This window comes from Cetorhinus maximus, chromosome 19, assembly GCF_964194155.1.
Source record: "Cetorhinus maximus chromosome 19, sCetMax3.hap1.1, whole genome shotgun sequence".
NCBI lineage: Eukaryota > Metazoa > Chordata > Chondrichthyes > Lamniformes > Cetorhinidae > Cetorhinus > Cetorhinus maximus.
In genome coordinates, this window is record NC_135897.1 from 40,300,535 (window position 1) to 40,318,569 (window position 18,035).

At 40.9% G+C, this 18,035-nt stretch overlaps 1 protein-coding gene and 1 pseudogene across 2 annotated transcripts in view; both read right to left on the reverse strand.

The window, feature by feature from the left end:
• ift80 (intraflagellar transport 80 homolog (Chlamydomonas)) overlaps nt 1–18,035 on the reverse strand; it is a 259,291-nt gene that overhangs the window by 17,962 nt on the left and 223,294 nt on the right. Inside the window, exon 17 of one of the 2 annotated variants that reach the window (XM_078563766.1) lies at nt 7,786–7,803. The exons of the other annotated variant lie outside the window; for it this stretch is intronic. Coding sequence (XP_078419892.1) covers nt 7,786–7,803 — 18 coding nt within the window. The remainder of the gene's footprint in view (nt 1–7,785; nt 7,804–18,035) is intronic. 2 annotated transcript variants of the gene reach the window in all.
• Nucleotides 13,807–13,977, reverse strand: LOC144694317 (U2 spliceosomal RNA; annotated as a pseudogene).

Sequence of the window (18,035 nt, forward strand, 5' to 3'; positions counted from 1 at the left end):
TACTGTATACAACCCTCTACTACTCAACCTCCTATCCATCTTTTATTGTAGATTTAGAATGTCCACATAACTATATATTAAGCTGTAAAAAAAAATGTTTTCGTCACATGATACATTCATCTCAATTAAAACAAATTGACAGATATTGTACTTTATCTGTACAAAAGAAATGAAATCATAGTTTATAAATGTTACCATATTGGTAGTATAACCGTACATGTAATAAACTTACAACAATATGATTACCCTTCAGATTAATATGAACTTATTTTATGGGTAATCTGAACAGATTTTTGTCCTCCTGCTATCTTGGACAATAGTGCTATATTCAGAAAACCATGGATGGCTACAGGTCTTAAACAGCCTGTCCTGATAACTGCACTGCAGGACTGTTATACCAAGTTCCTGCTGCAGCAGACATTAGAACAAATAAATAAACATATTTATAAAGAACTGATCATTTTGCTACATCTAGTACACAGAGGAAACCTTTACCAACTGAGTCTATTGCAGTACAAATATTGCATTGGAATTTTGACGTTTTAAGAAAAACAATTTGTGATGCCAAATGTAATAATCCTGGTGATGCTGCTGTAGCTTTCTTTCTGTATTAGCATGATGCTGTCTTTAAATTTACTTTACCAATGTTGCAGCATTCCTTAAAATTCATTTGACTCTAAAATAACTCTCACCATATCCAGTTATATAAATTACCATTAACATCAAAATGAAATGGGATTTTCAAATCTTCAGGGATAAACTATGAAAAAGACAGAATTCTGTCTAAAGATCTAAATCAGTTTTAAATGGCTGAAATAGATGTTGCATAAGGTGCTTGGGAGGAGGGTTGACCTTCATGCCACTCCGCAGCACCACTCTACGGGTCAGCTTTGCAGTATGTCTGCAAGCAGCAGCAGCCAGGTTTCAAGCCATTGTTGGTTATTACGGTTCCTGCATGTGCCAACCTCTGCTGCAAGGTCACTGCAGCTATTTGATGGCACAGCTCTGGATTTTCCTTTCTACTGACTCAGAATCTGTGTGTACTAGTGCATGAATCGCAAAAGCCTAGTATACAGGTACAGCATGTAATTAGGAAAACTAATAGAATGTTATCGTTTATTGTGAGGGGAATTGAATACAAAAGTAGGAAGTTATGCTTCAGTTGTACAAGGCATAGGTGAGACCACATCTAGAGTACTGTGTACAGTATTGGTTTCCTTATTTAAGAAAGAATGTAAATGTGTTAGAAGCAGCTCAACAACGTTTACTAGACTAATATCTGGAATGGGTGGGTTGTCTTATGAGTACAGGCTAGGCTTATATCCAGTGGAGTTTAGAAGAGTAAGAGGTGACTTAATTGAAACATTTAAGATCCTGAGGGATCTTGACAGGGTGGATGTGGAGAGAACGTTTCCTCTTGTGGGAGAATCTAGAACTAGGGGCTACTGTTTAAAAATAAGGGGTCGCCCATTTAAGACAGAGATTAGGAGAAATATTTTCTCTGAGGGTCGTGAGTCTTTGGAACTCTCTTCCTCAAAAGGCGGTGGAAGCATAGCCTTTGAATATTTTTAAGGCAAAGGTAGATAGATTCTTGATAAGGGAGTGAAAGGTTATTGAGGGTAGGTGGAAATGTGGAGTTGAGGTTACAATAAGATCAGCTACCACAAAGCATGATAATGATGTCTAGAGTAGTTCTGCAGAATTTTCCAGCATAACAGGCAGACATTCATAGCTTGTACTGATCCTACAGCTGTGCTGTCTTCTCTGAGGAGTTGTCACTAGGACAACTGCTAAAAACAAGATAATTTTGCATTTCTCTGCAAATGCAGGGGTGAAGATGCCAGCAAGAGGCCATGGAACATGTCTTGGGTAGTCTGACTTGTTTGATATCTTTCACCGTCAACTTGAAGGATTCCAATTGGTAAACCCACCCATCTTAAGAAAGAGCAGAAAAAAATAACTGGCACAAAATATCTCAGAACCCTAACTAGCTGGAAACTACACAAAAATTACCTCAAGGTACCAGAAAAAATTTCAAAACATTTACCTTTAACATCTGTGGACTAATTACTTTTCCACGTTAATGATTCATTCCTGGAAGTAAGTGTTACTCATGTAGGGGTTTGCAGTGGGTATGCTGCTTCATTTTGTCATCCTGTTTTCGGCTAGTCTTGAAAATGGTTTTTGCTCAACTTCCCAAACTTATGTGTAATACTTGTAGACTGGAACTGAAATGGAGTATAGTCTTCGACAAGACAAATGAATATTGAAATAATGTGCATGTTGATTGTTTTAGAAGGATAGTAATGTACCAGAGTTCTGATATTTCACATTTTTATATGCATTTGAGGGGATTAATTTTTCTCTTCCACTTTCTTTCTTTCTCATATCACCTTTCGCCCTGTCTATCTCTTCAATTTTCCCTCCTATATATTCTCCTTTTCCTCATCCTCTCTCTGATCTTCCCCCTCCCTTATTTCTTGCCATTCATGGGATGGTAATAGAAGCATATGGATGGGTTTATTATGCTACATTGTCAAGGCTGAAGTTTTTGAAAGGGCTGCATGCTTTCAATAGTTTAATTGGGAATTATTTTATGGAATGACCAGATTGTTAAATAGGTATACTATTGAAAATTTGTCAGCTTCATGCCATGGACTTCTTTTTCTATCCACCCATCTCTCTTCCCTCTTCTATCATTCTATTTTTCCCTATTATTTCTCCAATGACAGCCATTCTTACGGAACATACTCACTGGCCAGAATTTTTCCGTCGGCGAGTTGGGGGCGGGGCCTGCTCGCCAACGGGAAAATGACGTGGGATGACGTTGGGAGGAGCCCCCGATGTCATCCCAGTCCATTTAAATATTGAAGAAGGCGGGCGGACAGCGAAATCAGCTGTCCGCCTGCCGACCTGTCAATGACCAATTGAGACCATTAAATTAAGCTCATTAAATGCCCTGCCCGTCCAACCTTAAGGTTGGCGGGCAGGCCAGGAGCCCCAGCGGGGAAGAGAAAAAACATGAAACCTCATCCACTGGCGGGATGAGGTTTCATGTCCGTTTTTAAATTGTTTAATAAACTTTATGTCCTTTTAATTAACATGTCCCATCTCATGTGACATCGTCACATGAGGGGGACATGTTAATAAATTTTTTATTTGTCTATTCTTGGTGTTTAGATAACTTTCTGTGATCTCCCTGAGACAGCACTTAGTCTCAGGGAGCAGTGCACTCTTTCGTGTGCATGCGCGAAAGAGCACACTTTGACAATTGGGGAATCCCTCCCCCCCGGCACAGGAAGCGCACAATGCTTCCCGCTGGGTGGCCTGCTGGGTGGGTCTCAATTGGCCCGCCCACTTAAAATGGCAGCGGGGGTCAGCTGCCTGCCCGCCACCGAGCCGGTGGGGCCCACCCGCCCACCAAGGGCAAAATTCTGCCCATTGTTTTTCTTGGATGTGATGTACTTTATGAATTCTGCTAAGGGGAATGAGGTAGGTGGTGAAATGATTTATGGAAAGGGGGCTTCAATTTTAGGGATATTAAGAAATTTTAAGGAACATTAGTTCAATTTATATGATTTTTATGGCTTTATTGCCTCATTGATTATTTTAAATGCACTGAAATAGTTTTTAACATATATTTAATTAGAGTCAGATTTTTGTGATGATGTGATTTTTCTTTTTCTTTGTTAATTATTCATGTTATTTTTAATGAACAATGTACCCACAATGATTTCTGAATGGACAATAACATTTGAATTGAATTGAATTGAATTTAAAGGACCTCCTGCCTGCAGGTCTGCCTGAGGCCCCTTTTCACCAGGGGGAGCTTGGCATACATCAGCTACAAAATGGAGCACCATTCATCCCTGTTTCCTTCTGCATGTAATAATGAAGCTGCAGTTTGCTTCAGTTGGGAGTTTTAATTCCCTTTCCCATTCCTGTTTGGAAAATAGAGTGGGACTGAGACTTGGTGAATTCAGAAGGACTGCTTTCACAGTCCAGTGCACTCTATCTGTAACCAAGATCAGGACATACCGGACATTAAAGATGGCTATATGATGTTACTTTGGCTATCACTATTCTGAATTTCTCAAATATTAAAAATTAAATTCACAGTCTGAATATCTAGATAAATAGGGCCAATGAGGTGCTAATTTAACTTAATGTGTCACAGGCACCTTACTTCAGGATTTAAATCAAGTCCCCTTCAAAATCTTCTGTTCGATAGTAATATATTAAATATTACAATATCTAAATGTGGCAGGTTTGCAGCAAAATGTTTCCTAGCAAACTTTTAAAAAAAAATAATTCTTTTGCAACACTGTGAAGGAGTGAATGCACAAAGCTATGCTTAGAAAACCAGCTACATTAAGTTTTCAACAGCTGTAAGGACCGGGTAATGATTACAAGAGTTATTCTGTCAGTTAACTAATTTTCTCAGTAACCACTGATCCTATCTCCATTAAAAAAAATCTAGTTTTCCTGCAGATCTATTAGCTACATCCAAGAAATAGGGTTAATGCTGAAATCTTGGTAAAGTAAATAAACAAAAAAAGCATAATTAACAGGGATATAAGACTAATTATACTGGCGTCTGTCAGATGGGGGTCTATTATTCTGTCTTCATACTACAGTTTGAAATTATTAGGGTCCCATTTTAGAGTGGACAGAATTCCAAAAATGGAGTATTGTTGATACAAAAAGTAATAATAACAGATTGTGTGCTTCTCCTAATTATCTATCACCAGATTTTATTTGGGTGAAGTAGAGAAGATCATAAAAGGGTTGCAATATTTGGGAATTATTTACATAAAGCACATAAACAAATAAAAATATATTTGTTCAGTTGTCTTCCCAGTATATTACTTCACAGGAATGTAATTAGTCAGTTCAACATACATATTTAATGTAATTAAAAAATAATGAATTGCGCTTAAAAGAGTCAGCAATTAATACTAATTAAGTACTCAGAGGTAGACATTATTCTTCACTTGAGCGGTTATCCGGTGGAGCAGATCACCTGCCCTTTGTAGAATCTGTTCAACTATCATTGCATTGGTTTCAGTGTTGTGAAAAACAGTGATAATTATTGGGGGTGGGGTGGGGTGGTGATTGAACTTGAGCTGTATGATGTAAACAGGGTGGCAGTGGGCTGAAGATGACTAACTGCCTGCTTACGTGGTGTACCGAGCTTTGCCACTCTCAAAGGGGCCTTCTACAGGACGTCCATAAAATCTGGCAGTTTCGGTTAGTAGTTTTGATATGCAAAGTGAGGTCCGAAGACATATATAGGTCCCCAACTACAATTTTGACGAACAACCTGAGGGTATCATCACATTGGGCTGAATTTTGCCGTCGGCGAGCAGGGGCGGGGCCTGCTCGCCAACGCGCAAAATGATGCAGGCTGACATCAGGGAACCCCCGTCGTCATCCCGCTCCATTGAAATCTTTAGGAAGGCAGGGCCGCAGCAAAATCAGCTGCAGGCCCGTCAACCTGTCAATGACCAATTGAGGCCATTGACAGGATCATTAAAACAAGTAAAGGACTTGCCCGTCCAACCTTAAGGTTGGCGGGCAGGCCAGGAGCCCTGGTGGGCTTCTGAAAAAACATGAAACCTCATCCACCGGCGGGATGAGGTTTCATGTAGGGATTTAAAAAGTTGAATAAAGTTTTAATGAAATTTATTAACATGTCCCATCTCGTGTGACATTGTCACATAAGAGGGACATGTTAAGGATTTTTTTTTCTATTTTTCATGTTTATACAACTGTCAGCGATCTTCTTGAGGCAGCACTTAGACTCAGGGAGATGTGCGCTCTTTCGTGCACATGCGCGAAACAGTGCACCTCGCATTTGGGGAATTCCCTCCCCCCTTGCCCGTACAGGAAGCACAGAGCGCTTCCCGCCGGGCGTCACACTTGGCCCGCCCACTTAAAATGGCGGCCGGACCCGCTTCTCCAGCAGGGATCGGCTCCCCACCCGCCGGAGATTGGGTCGGGCCCGCCCGCCCAGTAGGCAGAAAATTCTGCCCATTGTATGAAAGACTTAGCAGTATTGCAGAAGAGGTCCACAAAGGTAAATTTAAAATTATTTTTGTGCGGTCTGGAGGGGCAGGACCTACCTCTTGCTGGCTGGGATTAGCTCCAAACTACCTGATTTTTAACAGGCCCAGTGCTGCCAAGGTGCAATGGGGTAGAGGTGCCAAGAATGCCTACGCATTATCAAGCAGTTCTTGCTGGAAAGTAGGAATTTCAGTGCGACAGTGAAAAAAATGGGTTTAACTATAATACCCACCACAGCTGAATAAACTGCTGACACTCACTGTCTAGGATCAGACATAAAAATGAACATTTGAATAAGGTATTGAAAGGCAGTGTAGAATAAAGTCATTGGGGTTGAATCGAATTGGGCACGAATGGAAAATGAAGGCTAATGAATTGTCAGCCTGTTTTACATGCAATCCAATTCGCTTTCTCATTTAAGTCAATTGGGGAGAAAAAAATCAGTACAATGGTCTACCAATTTCCTATTACCAGCTTTACACTATCACCCAAAACATTTGCATCCCTACAGGAGAGCTGAGAAGAGAACCTGACTTTTATAAACTATAATTATTGAGAACCCTCATCTCTTTTGCTGTAAAAGAGCATCTAACCCCAATATTAATCACCAACAGATAATTCCTTGAAATTTGCAATAATTAACTTCTTAATGATCTCACTCTAATCACTGACATTAACAATTACAGCTATTGCCAGTAGAAAATTGACTCAAAAATAACAAACATGAAACCATATAGATATTACAAAATATATAGATATTTGGGAATGACTTTAAAGCTACAGAACTAATGTTATGATTCGGATGACTGCCCAAGCATTCTCTCATGGTTTATAGTTTCACTTGAACTGCGAAATTAAATTACTGCCTTGTAATCACTTCCAGGCAGTGTACATGGTAGCCATGATCAACTTTCATTTCAGACCAATATCTTCACAAAATCGTGTAAACACTGATACTGCTGAATATTTCAGATAGTCAACAGCTTTCTGGTGTTTACGTGTCTACAATTATACTGTTTTTTTGTTGCTCTGTGGGCATTAAAACTTTAACTACATGCTTGGAATTCTGAGGAAATATGTTGAATATTCCCTGCTCATATTTAAAACAACACCTGATTTCTGATAGTAGGATGGTCATTGACAGAATTTAAACCTAGCCAACAGCACTCTCCATTAAAGCAGGTACCTGCATTGTATGAAATATCTAACCCTCCTTTAGGGTTTTAAACATTGTTTCTTCAGGAAATCTTATGAGTCTTTAATGGAAAATGCATTGATAGGTACAGCAGTAATTAAAATTGCCTGAATTGAATTAATATTCTACAATTTATATTACCTTTCTAAACAATTATTGTTTAGAATGTAGCTTTTAAACATTTGGGGAAAAAGGGAAGTCCAATGAAATATGGATATTAAAGGCCTGGTTCTAAAAGCTTCCATAACACTTTCTCAAGCAAATATTATGGAGTGTACTATTGAGTAATTTAGCTTTTAACTTGTGTAATCCTTATAAAAACTACTGTTGAGTTTTGTGGAGTCAGGTCTCAATCATGGTGTACTTTAATAATTATAGAATCCTGAAATGTTACTTCATTTGAAAAGTTGCTAAGGTATAAATGAAAGAAAATCAAAGAAATGAATATCGCAACACGCAGCACAGTCATAAAACAATATGAAACAAGGCAAAGAAAATCTACTTTCAGACATAAGCAAACTCACCTCATCGGGTGTTGTTGTCTAAATGGCAGAAAGAAAAGCAAAATTGAAAGAGGTAGTTTAATGAAAGAAAGTTGCAACAACAGTAAACAAGTAAATCAGATATACAAGTTGCAACGTGAAAGCTCTTTGAAAAACTGTAAATTAGGGAAGTGTTTTACACATTGAACAAAACTAGTACAGCATATAAAGCAGTTAGATGAGTGATAGCATAGATGAATGCAATACTGTATTTTACCATCGTGATTCAGTGGTTCCTCCTTGTACCTCTTAAAATTTATTTTTAAATGTCAACAGTTCGTGTCATGGGTAGGACAATAACACTGTTACTATTGAAAAAAATAGCCAAACCATTTGCTAATACTGTAGTTTAATTCTAGTTACTTTGATATAGATAGCACTGGATCTGCAGTATTTTCTCCATCACAGATACCCGAAATCCTTTTGCACTCGTGGAACAAAGACATGCTTACAGATACTTTGTGCCTTTATGATACTTAGAAAAATGCAAATAGGTAAAATAGTCATGATTAGATCAAACCTATGTTTACACTACCACAATTTTAAATGAGGGAAAGTTGTATTGGTCATTGGCACTTAAGTGAGGATTTATGACCAGAGTATGACAATGTTGAATTTTAGCCCCAAGTGAGAAAGGCTTTTCTTACATTACATCCTTCCATTTCCCACACCAGCCGTTCTGTGAACTCCCAGCACTAATTAGGGACAAATTAGGATAGTTGCGTGCCTGTAGAAACTGATATTACTCTTGCAATTATAATGGGAAAACAGCAGGGCTTGTGTTTTAGCAACTTGAAAATAACAAAGGAATTTGCAGTAAGGTTACAGGATGTTGACAGTTTCAGGTGTGTATCATCTTCAAGGTGCATGGGAACAACACCATCACCTTAACATTCCCCTCCAAGTCACACACCATCCTCGCTTGGAAATATATGGTGTTCCTTTATCATTGCTGGGTCAAAATCCTGAAGCTCCCAACAGCCCTGTGGGATACCTCACAGCCCTGTAGGATACCTTCACCAGACAGTGCAGTCAACACATCTTCTCAAGGACAATTCGGGATGGGCAGTAAATGCTGGCCTTCCAGTGATGCCCACATCCCGTGAATTAATAAATTAAAAAAACATGATTAAGAATGTACGTACAAATTCAGGCTTCAAACACTTAACAGAGTTTCAACCAAACACAAAACGATAAAAAGATAATGCAAAAATCACTAAAAGTAATATAAAATCTACATCAATTGTTGGTCTATGTTGGAAAGTATTAACATAAACAAAGACCTTGGGCAGAATTTTCTGCCTGTCGGGCGGGCGGGCCCAACCCAATCTCCAGCGGGCGGGGAGCCGATCCCCACCGGAGAAGCGGGCCCCGCTGCCATTTTAAGTGGGCAGGCCAATTAAGGCCCGCCCAGCGGGAACCGCTATGCGCTTCCTGTGCGGACAGGGGGGCAATTCCCCAAATGCGAGAGCGTGCTCTTTCGCGCATGCGCACGAAAGAGTGCACATCTCCCTGAGGCTAAATGCTGCCTCGGAGATCACTGACAGTTGTATAAGCTTTAAAAATAGAAAAATAAAAATATCCTTAACATGTCCCCCTCATATGACAATGTCACACGAGATGGGACATATTAATAAATTTCACTGAAACTTTTAATAAACTTTTTTAAACCCTACATGAAATCTCATCCCACTGGTGGATGAGGTTTCATTTTTTTTCAGAAGCCTGCCAGGGCTCCTGGCCTGCCCGCCAACCTTAAAGTTGGATGGGCAGATCCTTTAATTGTTTTAATTATCCTGTCAATGACCTCAATTGGCCAATGACAAGTCGGCGGGCGGACAGCTGATTTCGCTGTGCCCCCGCCTTCCTGAAGATTTAAATGGAGCGGGATGACATCAGGAGTTCCCCCCGACGTCATCCCGCGTCATTTTGCACGTCGGCAAGCGGGCCCCGCCCCCTGCTCACCGACAGCTAAAATCCAGCCCCTTGAATTAATTCAAAAATGATGAAAGACATTCAAATGTTTTACGAGTTATTTGAACTCCAAGATTATGTGTTAGCCATGTAATTTCCAATCTAAATCAGTGAATGTTATATATTGTGCGCACAGCTTCTTTTCTATGTGAAAATTGACTTTTTTTGTAACTGCCAGTAACAGTTATCATATAATTATCTCACAATGAGGCTGCATATGACATTATTAAGGTCCTTATATGTACACATTTTTAAGCTATAGGAATCAAATATTCATAGGCCAGAATTTTCGGCTTGGCAAGCAGGGGCGGGGCCCGCTCGCTGAGATGTAAAGTGACGCAGGGTGACTTCGGGCATGCTTCCCGACGTCACCGCGCGTCATTTAGATTTTCAGTTCAGTGGGCGCGCAGCAGAGTCGGCTGTGTGCCCGCTGAACTGTCAAAGGCCTATTAAGGCCATTTAAAAACTAATTAAACTAATAAACTGAGCTGCCCGTCAAACTTTAAGGTTGGCGGGCAGGCGAAGAACCCAGCCAGCTTTTGCATTTTTCATGGAACCTCATCCACGGGCAGGATGAGATTTCATGAAGTGTTTATAAATTGAATAAAAACTTTTCTTAAAAATTCATTGACATGTCCCAGCTCATATGACACTGTCACATGAGGGGACGTGTCTTAAAATTTTTTCTTTTCTTTATTTAGATTTTTTAAACTTAAACTTAAACTACAAAAGAGCGCAGGCCCCAACTCAGGGAACCACCACCCCCCATCCTCCCGCCCGCACAGGGAGCACTCAGCGCTTCCGGGTGTACGTCACACTGGATGGGCCTTAATTGGCCCGTCCACATAAAATGGCAGCGCGGATGCGACAGGGGGCACCGATCAGGTCCATGCCTACCCCTGCACAATCCCCCCAACAGGGGGAAAATTCTCTCCATAGAAACCATAGGAACTGACAAGGCATCTGCATAGCGTTCACATGCTTGCTGGGATTTTCCTCCTCATCTTGGTCTTAAATGGCTTACCTCTTATTCTAAGACTGTGTCCTCTGGTGCTAGACTCACCAGCCAGGGGAAATATCCTTCCTACATTTACCCTGTCGAGCCCTGTAAGAATTTTGTATGCTTCAATTGGATCACCTCTCATTCTTCTAAACATTAGATAACATAGGCTCAGTCTCCTCAGTCTCTCCTCATAGGACAATCCTGCCATCCCAGGGATCAGTCTGGTAAACCTTTGTTGCACTCCCTCTATGGCAAGCATATCCTTCCTTAGGTAAGGAGACCAAAACTGTACACAATACTCCAGGTGCAGTATCACCAAGGCTTTATACAATTGTAGCAAGACTTTTTCACTCATGTATTCAAATACTCTTGCGATAAAGGCCAACATACCATTTGCCGCCTTAATTGTTTGCTGCACCTGCATGTTAACTTTCAGTAACTTATGAACAAGGACACCCTGGTCCTTTTGGACATCAACATTTCCCAATCTCTCACCATTTTAAAAAATATTCTGCCTTTCTGTTTTTCCTACAAAAGTGGATAACTTTGCATTGTTCCACACAATATTCCACCTGTCATGATCTTGCCTACTCACTTAGCTTCTCTAAATTGCCTTGATGTCTCTTTGCATCATTCTCATAACTCACATTCCCACCTAGTTTGGTATCATTGACAAACTTGGAAGTACAACATTTGGTCCCCACATCCAAATCATTGATATAGATTGTGAATAGCTTTGGCCCAAGCACTGATCCTTGCGGTACCCCACTAGTCACAGCCTGCCAACCTGAGAATGACCCGCTTATTCTTACTGTTTGTTTTCTGTCCATTTATCTGCCCATTGGAGGGACACTAATATCCTGGCTGCAAGGTTTGCTAGTGTCAGTCAGGAGGGTTTAAACTAGTATGGCAGGCGGGTGGGAACTAGAACAATAGGTCAGCAGGTGAAATAAATGACTGGGAACTAGTGATTATGGCCAGAGGAAAAGCAGGCAGGGAGAAATTACTGAACACAGTGGGACTGGGGGTCTGAAATGCATTTGTTTCAATGCGAGAAATATAACAGGCAAGGCAGATGAGCTTAGAGCTTGGATTAGTACTTGGGACTATGATGTTATTGCTATTACAGAGACTTGGTTGAAGGATGGACAGGATTGGCAGATAAACGTTCCAGGATTTAGATATTTCAGACAGGATTGAGAGGGATGTAGAAGAGGTGAGGGAGTTGCACTGCTGGTTAAGGAGAATATCACAGCTATACGACAGGAGGACACCTCGGAGGGCTCATGCAGCGAAGCAATGTGGGTAGAGCTCCGGAATAGGAAGGGTGCAGTCACAATGTTGGGGGTTTACTATAGGCCTCCCAATTGCTGGCGGGAGATTGAGGAACAGTTATGTAGGCAGATTTTGGAAAGATGTAAAAGCAATAGGGTTGTTGTGGTGGGTGATTTTAACTTTCCCTATATTGACTGGGAATCACTTAGTGCTAGGTGTTTGGATGGTGCAGAATTTGTAAGGTCCATCCGGGAGGGCTTCCTGAGACAATATGTAGATAGTCCAACTAGGGAAGGGGCAATACTGGACCTGGTATTAGGGAATGAACCCGGCCAGGTGGTCAAAGTTTCAGTAGGGAAGCATTTTGGGAAAAGTGACCATAATTCAGTAAATTTCAAGGTACTGGTGGATAAGGATAACAGGAGTTCTCGGGTTAAGGTACTTAATTGGGGGAAGGCTAATTATAACAATATTAGGCAGGAACTGAGGAATCTAGACTGGAGGTGGATGTTTGAGGGCAAATCAACAACTGACATGTGGGCGGCTTTCAAACATCAGTTGATAAGAATTCAGGACCGGCATGTTCCTGCTAGGATGAAGGATAAGTATGGCAAGTTTCAGGAACCTTGGATAACGAAGGATATTGTGAGATTAGTCAAAAAGAAAAGGGAAGCATTCATAAGGGCTAGAAGGCTGGGAACAGATGAAGCCCGTGGAGAATATAAAGAAAGTAGGAAGAAACTTAAGCAAGGAGTCAAGAGGGCTAAAAGGGGTCATGAAAAGTCATTGGCAACCAGGATTAAGGAAAATCCCAAGGCCTTTTATACATTTGTAAAAAGCAAGAGGGTAGCCAGGGAAAGGGTAGGCCCACTCAGGGACAGAGGTAGGAATATGTGTGTGGAGCCAGAAGAAATGGGAGAGATACTAAATGAGTACTTCTCATCAGTATTCACCAAAGGGAAGGACTTCGCGGTCGATTTGTCTAGGGAAGAGTGTGTAGATAGCCTGGATCATGTTGAGATCAAAAAAGTGGAGGTGTTAGACGTCTTGAAGAATATTAAGGTGGATAAGTCCCCAAGGCCAGAACAAAATTTAAAATAGCCCATTCCCTAGTTGGTTCCACAACATACTGCTCTAGAAAACCATCTCATATACATTCCAGGAATTTGCCCTCCACAGGATTAGTGCTAATTAGGTTTACCCCATCTATGTGTAGGTTGAAGTCCCCCATGATTACTGTATTACCTTTGTTACATGCATATCTAATTTCCTGATTGATACCATTAGTTACATTGCCACTACTGGTTGATGGTTTTAAACAATTCTACCAATGTTTACTGTCCCTTGCTGTTGCTTAGCTCCACCCAAACTGATTCCACATCTTGATCTTCCGATCTAAGATCATCTCTCGCTAATGCACTAATCTCATCCTTTAATAATAACACTACCCCACTTTTTCCTTTTTGCCTATCCTTCCTAAATGTCAAATGGCCTTGAGCATTCAATTCCCAGCCTTGATCACCCTGCAGCCACATCTCTGTAATGGCAATTAATGTTAACTCCAATAATTGTATATAAGGGAAGAGTGAATCTGAAGCTGGTCTTTTACCTCAGGTGTGTTTATTCTTCAGCCAGCTCAACATAGTGACAGACTCCCGGTTCCTTTCCCTCTGGACTGTCACAGCTGTACCCATTTATGGGTGAGTCAGTGCCCATCACCTTTTTTAACAATGCGATTCTCTTAACAATGTAATTGCTATACAATGTAATTACTAGTCAACAGATGATTTTCTTTTCAGTGGAAGGGGCAAGCCCCTGTTCCATCTCCTTGTCCCAAAAATCAATTTAATATTTGGCCCTCAGGTAGGGGACGCATCAAATATTAAACTGATAAGAACATATACTACACTTGGGGCAGAATTTTACCGTCGACGAGCGGGGGCGGGGCCTGCTCGCCGACGCGTAAAATGACGTGGGATGACGTCGGGTGGAACCCCTGACGCCACCCCGCCACATTTAAATTTTCAGGAAGGCAGGGACACAGCAAAATCAGCTGTGGGCCCGCAGACCTGTCAATGGCCACTTGAGGCCATTGACAAGATCAATTAACCAATTAAAGGACCTGCTCATCCAACCTTAAGGTTGGCGGGTCGGCCAGGAGCCCCAGCGGCAACTGGAAAAAACATGAAACCTCATCAAGTGGCGGGATGAGGTTTCATGTAGGGTTTTAAAAATTGTAATAAAGTTGTTCTGTAAATTATGAATTTGTCCCAACTCATGTGACATTGTCACATGAGGGGACATGTAAGGGATTTTTCTTTTCTCTATTTTTAATATTTTTAAAAGTCGAGGTGATCTCCCTGAGGCTGCACTTAGCCTCAGGGAGATGTGCGCTCCTTCGTGCGCATGCGCGAAAGAGCACAATCTAGATTTTAGGGACTCCCCCCGCCCGCACAGGGAGCGCATAGCGCTTCCCGGCGGATGTCATGCTGGGCGGGCCTTAATTGGCCCACCCATGTAAAATGGCGGTGCGGCCCCGATCGCTGGCGGCGATTGGCTCCGCATCAGCCTGTGATTGGGTCAGGCCCGCCCGCCTGACAAACAGAAAATTCTGCCCTTGATCTTAGCCAAAGGCCGAGAAGTATTGGACCTTGCCAATGTAATTGAATCGACAATTAGATCATAGCTGTTTACTTCCACATATGCCTTAAATTCAGAAAGTGAATACTGCATGCATTCCAGTACAGTGCCTTTAATTCTATCTTTTTATCATTTTCGCAACCTCTATCCTTATCTGCTGCTGCACTCTTAAGTTTGTACACTCTGTCCCTTACTGCCACATTCAAATTATCCATTCTCTCATTGCTACCTTGCTCTCTCTCTTTAATTTATCACAGCTTCCCTCACACATCACTTGCCCTGCTATCTTTATAGTTTAATTAATTATTTTACTGAGCAAATTTTAATTAATATCTCTCTGTGCTTATATTCTTATTATTTCAATAAATGTTCTACTTACTGAAATTGAAATTCCCTAGTTAAGATAAATAGGAAATACTCACCAGCCAACCCAACAAACTTTACTACTATTAGTAACCTTACTACTACTAATAAAACCTTACAATTACTAAAATGACCCAACTTTTGAAAGACAAATGGGAAAAATATTCACCAACCAATCAACCACCTGTTTTCCTATGGCACACACTTTGATTTTTCTCAGAATGTGGTTGGTCCGCTCTGGAGCCATGGTTTAGGTAGCTTTTTTAGTTCTGCTGTCTGTCTCCAGGTTCTCTTCTCTCCCACTTTTTTAGGTGCTGCTGCCTGCCTCTGGGTCCTCTTCTCTCCCGCTCTTTTAGGTGCCACTGCCTGCCTCTGGGTCCTCCTCTCTACTGCTCTTTTAGGCATTGCTGTCTGTCTCCAGGTCTTCTTTCTTTTCTCCTCTTTTAGGTGCTGCTATCTGTATCCACGAAGGATGCAGGGTCAAATGGTCACAACTACTACTCATTCAAGCTCATTCAAGCCATGAAAAAGCCACAGAAACTGTTCCATGTGTCACTAGGATTTGCTGATGAGAACACGCATAACATGTTGCAGTGCAAACTGGATACATGAATCCTCAATTTTGTTGAATCTAGATGGGGAGAAGTGGAAGACAGATGCAGTGCCATGTGAGTGACAGGGACCTCAAAAGCTACAATGAGCACTGACAATTATACCCCTCTCTCAGTCCCTCATCAACTTTCTCTCTCAACCCTGTTTCTCAACCCAACTCTCTTTTTCTTTTACTCTTAGCCCTGTCTCTCTGTCTCTCTTTCTTTTGCTCCCTCTCCCCTAAGCGCTCCCTGCCTGTTTCCCTCAGTCATGCTTGTTTACTTTCAAAATTCAACTTCCATAAAAAAATAAATAAGGATGAAAGAAACAGTTGTCTGGTTTTCATTCTATATATCTAGGTGTGTGTACTTGTAAAATATATAAAAAACTTATATCTGCATGTTCTTACGTTCCAAAGCTTCTCCACTGTAAGTGCTTATGTTCATATTTCAGTTACCCGTAGGGAAATTTAAGAGCATCTAATCACCATCTTGACTTATCTCCAGGCAAGCTTTGATTTCAAGTTTAAGGTATATATTCGCCACTGTAATTTTTCCTGGAATAAATCTTCAATTTTTGTTTGAAATCTTAAGAGGCTGAAATGTGACGGTGCAACTCCATCAGTGCAGTGTAACTCCTTCCGCCCAAAGCAAAGGCCGCAGACCCTGCTTCAAATTTCATGGATAGGGTCATTTGCATGGCCGCCTATAAGTGAGTTTCACTGGTGGCTGTCCTGATCCAGCAATAGATATTGGGATGGCCCACTGCTGCCCCAATAGAGAGAGCCAGATGTCCAATCATGACTGGACATAAAGAAAAAGTTTCGTTGCTCTGCTGCTCTGAAGGAGGAAATATCCTCTATTCAGGAGTGAGCGGAGGAGAAATTTCTTCACTCAGAAGGTTGTGAATTTTTGGGAATTCTCTACCCCAGAGGGCTGTGCAGGTTCAGCTAATGAGTATATTCAAGACAGGTTGATAGATTTTTGGGCACTAAAGGAATCAAAGGATATGGGAATAGGGTTTTTAAAAATTCATTCATGGGATGTGATTGTCGTTGGCATAGCCAGCATTTGTTGCCCATCCCTAATTGCCCCTGAACTGAATGGCTTGCTAGACCGTTGCAGAGGGCAGCTAAAAGTCAACCACATTACTGTGGGTCTGGAGTCATATGCACGCCAGGCCAGGTAAGGATGACAGATTTCCTTCCTTAAAGGACAGTAGTGAACCAAATGGGTCTTTTTTACAACAATCAATGATAGTTTCATGGTCACCATTACTGAGATTAGCTTCATAATTCCAGATTTATTAATTGAATTTCCACAAACTGCCATGGTGGAATTCTTATTGAATGGTGAAGCAGCCTCAAGACCTTCTGGCCTACTCCCACTCCTATTTCTTATGTTTGATACAAACTATTTATCCCCCAAGTGCTGAGGCCTATTCAAATGTGTCAGTAGAACTCTTGCTGAGAGCTAGTGTGAGGCCTTATGAGGTTGTACTGAGCAGAATTTCTCAGTAGTGTGTGAACTCCCCTAGGTATACCCTCCTTGACAAACGTGGGTAAGCTGATGAATTGCTCACTCTTACCTCCCATCTACTGTAATTTACTGGACACTTTGTACAGGGTGGAAAACCAATGGAACTGGGTTCCACTTCAATTTACATTGCTTGTTGAGTGATCCATCCACTTCCCACTCTTCTGCCTGCTTTGAATTTCAGGACCTTAGATTTTAATATCTTTAACTCACTTAAAATGGATATATTAATGGACATATGATTTGTCAAAAGTGCAAATGCATATTCAATTTGAACCTTGCTGCATCAGTATCTTCTGTGCAGTCTCTAAATGGTTAATTTTCTTGTTTCCCCTTTTGTCTGATTCAGCATATTTTGACATTTTACAGAGGAATTATTTTATCTGAAAGTTGCACATGCACACCTGCAAAAAAAGATGCCAGGAGGGAGGTAATATTCAAATTACTTGGAAAGCAAATATTGCTTTTTATCAGATATTGGCAAATATTTTTTTGCTGCTTGTCAAATACTTTGACGAATACCTTCATCTGGAAAATGTTATTCTGATGCATTAGAATTGTCAGAGAGCAATTTTCCTTGCAACATTAAGCAGAATGTCATTATAAGCAATTGACGTATTAATGCAAAACACACACTAATGTATCTTTACAATGAAACAAATCCATGTAAATAGTGCATGTCAAACTTTTACTGGTAAGGTTTATGCAGCCATAAATGTTTTACAACCCAGAAATATTAGCCATTCAATGCTTAATACATTTTAATGGCATTGTTTTGTTGTTGTTTTAACAAATATGTTCAATTATTTTAAAGTGGATTACATTAGTATTAAAATACTGGAGAGAGGAAT